Source organism: Apium graveolens, chromosome 10 (genome assembly GCF_009905375.1).
Source record: "Apium graveolens cultivar Ventura chromosome 10, ASM990537v1, whole genome shotgun sequence".
Lineage (NCBI taxonomy): Eukaryota > Viridiplantae > Streptophyta > Magnoliopsida > Apiales > Apiaceae > Apium > Apium graveolens.
In genome coordinates, this window is record NC_133656.1 from 153,211,421 (window position 1) to 153,216,395 (window position 4,975).

The 4,975-nt window shown below is 29.2% G+C and overlaps 1 protein-coding gene across 1 annotated transcript; it reads left to right on the forward strand.

Moving 5' to 3' along the window:
• Positions 1-2,626: 2,626 nt before the first annotated feature.
• LOC141693999 (patellin-6-like) lies at positions 2,627-4,975 on the forward strand. Its single transcript, XM_074499202.1, has 4 exons — positions 2,627-3,659; positions 3,745-3,869; positions 4,078-4,219; positions 4,536-4,975. The coding sequence occupies exons 1-4, from the start codon at positions 2,922-2,924 to the stop codon at positions 4,809-4,811; spliced, it is 1,281 nt and encodes a 426-aa protein (XP_074355303.1). The 5' UTR covers positions 2,627-2,921; the 3' UTR covers positions 4,812-4,975.

Genomic DNA, 4,975 nt, shown 5'->3' on the forward strand with positions numbered 1-4,975 from the left:
ATTACTTTTTACATATAATAATATACTAGCTTATAACCCGTGCGATGCACGGACTAGTTATCCATTTATAATTTTATTATTTTCTAAGAATAACTTATAAAAGACGGTAATTATATATTATTGAGATTAACGAAGTTAAATATTTACATATTATTTTGTATGTATTATATCAAATGATTCAAAATTTAGATAGTTAAACTTTAAAATAAAACACTCAAAATATTATAATTATGAAAATGGAACTATAGTCATTAAGAGAAAATAAATAGGACAAATTTTTGGAAGATGTTAAGAATTTTCGTGTTAAGAACTCTATTGAAGTACCTAATATGGATGACATAATATCAATTTGTGGTCGTTCAAGGCGTGAAGGACAAATTGTTACATAATTTCATCTGTTGAGATATTTTGTGGGGTTAGTTATTTAATTTCACTATTTATGTATCTTTTTTGCTTTAGTCAATTTATAACTAATCTATTTTGAGTCTTCCATGTAGATATCTTCTGTTCAAAATTGTTTTTAAGTGATTGATATAATATCCCGAGAGATGGAATAAAGAGGGTAACACCGAGTTACTTACTTGCATTGCCTCTTTTAGTCTCTGAAATTCATTTTTAGATTTTGATCTTACAAAACTTCTTCGACTACCACCTTTAATCCAAATTATGATTTGGTATTATTTTTTGTAATTTTGTTTTTTAAATTTTTTCATGGTTTATTAATTATTTTTTTATATTATAATTTGAATTATTAAATCTAATTTTGGAAGGTTTTTGTTTTCCTAGAAAAGAGATAAGAAAGAAGTTGAGTGCGATTATAATTTAAGTTGGATAATGATTTATAGAGTTTGTAATTATATTAATTTAATTTTTTTAATAATTTGTAAAAGATAATAACTATATATTATTGAGATTAATGTAGTTAAAATATTTACGTATTATCTTGTATGTATTCTATTATTAAATGATTCAAAATTAGATAGTTAAAATCTTAAAATGTCCTCCTACTTTGGGTCGCTTCGCCCAGGTGCATATACTGTTGAAAAGTGGGAGTTTTGAATAGTATTTGTGTATGTGGATGATTTGGTATTGTTTTTATAATATTATTGTTTTCCTTGATTTATTAATTATTTTGTTATATTGTAATGTGAATTATAAAAAAAAATTGGAAGGTTTTTATTTCCCTACAAAATAGATAACAAAGAAGTTGGGTGCGATTAGAAATCAAATTGTATAGTAATTCATAGAATTTGTTGTTATATCAGATACATGATTTAATTTTTTTAATAATTTATAAAAGATAATAATTATATATTTATTGAAATTAATGAATTTAAAATATTTACGTATTATCTTGTATGTATTATATTATTGAATGATTCAAAATTTAGATAGTTAAAATCTTAAAATGTCCTCCTACTTTGGGTTGCTTCGCGCATGTGCAGATTATTAAAAGTGGGAGTTTTGAATAGTAATGGTGTATGTGGATGATTTGGTATTGTTTTTTAGAATTTTTTTTATTATTTTTTTCTTGATTTATTAATTTTTCTGTTATATTATAATTTGAATTATAAAAAAATTGGAAGGTTTTTATTTCCCTACAAAAGAGATAAGAAAGAAGTTGGGTACAATTGGAAATCAAGTTGGATAATAATTCATAGAGTTTGTAGTTATAGCATATACATGATTTAATTTTTTTAACTAAATTATATTTGTTTAAACTTTATTTTAGAAGGTGTTAACATAAATTTTAGGAAGGTGTTAACCGACCGACCAAACGAAAAAATGTTTCGCTTATAATAGTATAGTATAGATAAATATCATATTAAGCAATTTTATCTTAAATTTATCGTTTAATCATTATTAATAATTTCTATAACATTTCATAAATTAATTAAATCAAAAAAATTAATACATATAAAAATATTAAAATTGTACACTTAATTCACGAAAAACACATTTATTGTAATAATTAACATACAAAATATCATTGATAAATGATACACACTAATTTTCTGAATTAATATATTCTACCCACAAATTCTCAATTAATGCATCTCTAAGTGTAATATGTGCCTCTTTATTTTTTATTTTTCTATGGTGGTTCATGAATTTTTGGAATCGAGTATTTTCATCTATCAAAATAGTCTCAACTTCTGGATCCGGCACTTCTGACTCTTCAATGAAATTATAATAAAATTATGTTTTCTCATTATTTTAAGTTTTATTTTAAGAAATAAATTTTGTTAACTAATAATTATATTATGTTATTAATTATATAATTAAAAAATTAAAAATTAATTTAAAATCTCATAAACTACAGAGAACAAAATCATTATTTTAATTTATATTAAACTAAGTGATTCAAATTTATATCAGTGAAAAGTTGTGATCCAAATTTGGATCAGTACTGTTTAGTGATTAGTGCTGACTGGTCTAAATTTTGATTGTTTAGTGATTAGTGCTGACTGGTCTAAATTTTGATCACCACCGGATCACTGTTGAATAGACTTCAGCCCAAATTTGGATTTTTAAATTTGCTTTTCTAACTTTCTTAAAGTAAATATTACACGATCATATTTTACTGTATGTAAGAGTAATGTTGAAATGCAGGTTTGAAACTAGCTTCCCGGCAAGACACAGCTATCAATACTCATGTCACCTCAACCTGACAAACACCAAGAAAATTTTATACTACTACTAGTACTCCACTTTTACAGCTCCCATCTCTCTCTCTCTCTCTCCATATGCTTTTTCCTGCAACTCTATATCACGCTTATTTATATGTAACCTTCCTTACAAACACCCTCCTGCCAAATTTCATTCTATCTTGATCTACCACATTTTTAAGCACTGGTTTTTTGGTTTCACACTCTGTGTATTCAAAGTTTGAATCTTGTTCATCTGGGTATTTCACAAACATGTCAAAAATGGAGTCCGTATCTTCACCCTTATCAACCACTCTCCAAAACCCACTTCTTGAATCTTCTCCAAAACCCCAAAACTTGAAGAAAAGCCTTGTAGCTTCTTTCATGGAAGCAACTACACTAAGATCACCTTCTTTTAAAGAAGACACATACTTTCTCACTCACTTGAAGTCCTCAGAAAGAAAGGCACTTCAAGAACTCAAACAAAAACTTCAAGAATCTCATGACCAAGTTTCAATGTGGGGCATTCAACTTTTAAGCAATGAAGAAAGAGCTGATGTGATTATACTAAAGTTTTTGAGGGCCAGAGACTTTAGGGTTCAAGAATCTTTTCAAATGTTGGTGAAATGCTTGGAGTGGAGAAAAGAGTTTGAAGCTGATGGTATTGTTGAAGAAGACTTGAATTTTAAAGAACTTGAAGGGATTGTTGCTTACATGAGTGGCTATGATAGAGATGGCCATCCTGTTTGTTACAATGCTTATGGTATTTTTAGAGACAAAGATATGTATGAGAGGATTTTTGGTGATGATGACAAGTTACAGAAGTTCTTGAGGTGGAGAGTTCAAGTTCTTGAAAGAGGCATTAAGTTGCTGCATTTCAAGCCTGGTGGTATTAACTCTATTATTCAAGTGACTGATCTTAAAGACATGCCTAAAAGAGAGTTAAGGGTGGCTTCTAATCACATCCTTTCTTTGTTCCAAGATAACTATCCAGAAATGGTTGCTCGCAAGGTTATCTAATATAGATTCAAGTTTCTGTGTGTCAGTTTATTCTTGATCTGTGTTTCTTAAACTTATATTTGGTATTTGAGTGCAGATATTTATCAACGTGCCATGGTACTTCAGTGTGCTGTATTCTGTGTTTAGTCCATTTTTAACTCAAAGAACTAAGAGCAAATTTGTAATCTCCAAGGAAGGAAATGTTGCAGAGACTCTTTACAAGTAAGCTCTTTTGTTTTGTTATGTTTTGGTTACAATTATTTTACTTTGTCCATACCTATCTTTAATGCATATGATGTTGCTTGTAATCATTCCAATATGCAATGATTTGCTTGTAAAATGATTCAGAAGATTTTTACTATCTGAATCATGAATGAGCTTGTAATAATTTTATGCATAGATTTAATATGGGTAATAATGCATTGGTCAGGTACATTAGGCCAGAGAATGTACCAATTCAGTATGGAGGACTGAGTCGACCCAGTGATTTGGAGAATGGTCCATCAAAACCAGCATCTGAGTTCGCTGTTAAAGGAGGAGAGAAAGTGAACATTCAAATTGAGGGAATTGAGGTTACTTTATTTTTTTACTTTGCTTGCTCTTACTTTCTTGCTTAAAGTTTACACCACCATTCATTATTATGTGATTTAAAAGTTATCTATGTGCTTAAAGGGAATTTCTTGATCATGCTGCTATGCTTGATGCATTTATCATTTTGTTTATTGAATCAATTATTTAAAGCAACATTTCTTTATTGACTGGAAATTTGTGTAAATGCTACTATGTTCTAACTAATGGATCTCATTAGCCATGGTAAATGGTTTCTATAGCAGTTTTAATCACATTGTAATTGCTATTTCTTGTGGTCTTTTGACATATGTACATCAGGCTGGTGCAACAATAACCTGGGACATAGTAGTAGGAGGATGGGAACTAGAATACAGTGCTGAGTTTGTGCCTAATGCTGAAAAGGGCTACACCATTGCAGTTGAAAAGCCAAGGAAGATAGCTACTGCAGAGGAGGCTGTGCATAACTCATACACTTCCAAAGAAGCCGGCAAGTTAGTGTTATCAGTCGATAACACAGGCTCCCGTAAACGAAAGGTTGCTGCTTATCGATACGTTGTTCAAAAATCTAACGATACTAAGAGTAATGTAGGTTGATAGAGAAACTAATACGGGTCATTTGGTTAAATGTTTGAATCTTTTCCCCTAATTTTGAATAGTTCCTAGTTATATGTATGCTGTGGTATCATATCCAGACTATCTAGTACAACTCTTGACTGAGTTTTGTGATATATTTGATGTAATGAATAACTGTTTACTGA

Bases quoted from the DNA above. Each gene is read 5' to 3' on its own strand.
- LOC141693999 (XM_074499202.1), top strand. From the start codon at position 2,922: ATGTCAAAAATGGAGTCCGTATCTTCACCCTTATCAACCACTCTCCAA. The intron at 3,870-4,077 runs GTAAGCTCTTTT...TGCATTGGTCAG, and splicing joins GTTGCAGAGACTCTTTACAA to GTACATTAGGCCAGAGAATG. The intron at 4,220-4,535 runs GTTACTTTATTT...TATGTACATCAG, and splicing joins TTCAAATTGAGGGAATTGAG to GCTGGTGCAACAATAACCTG.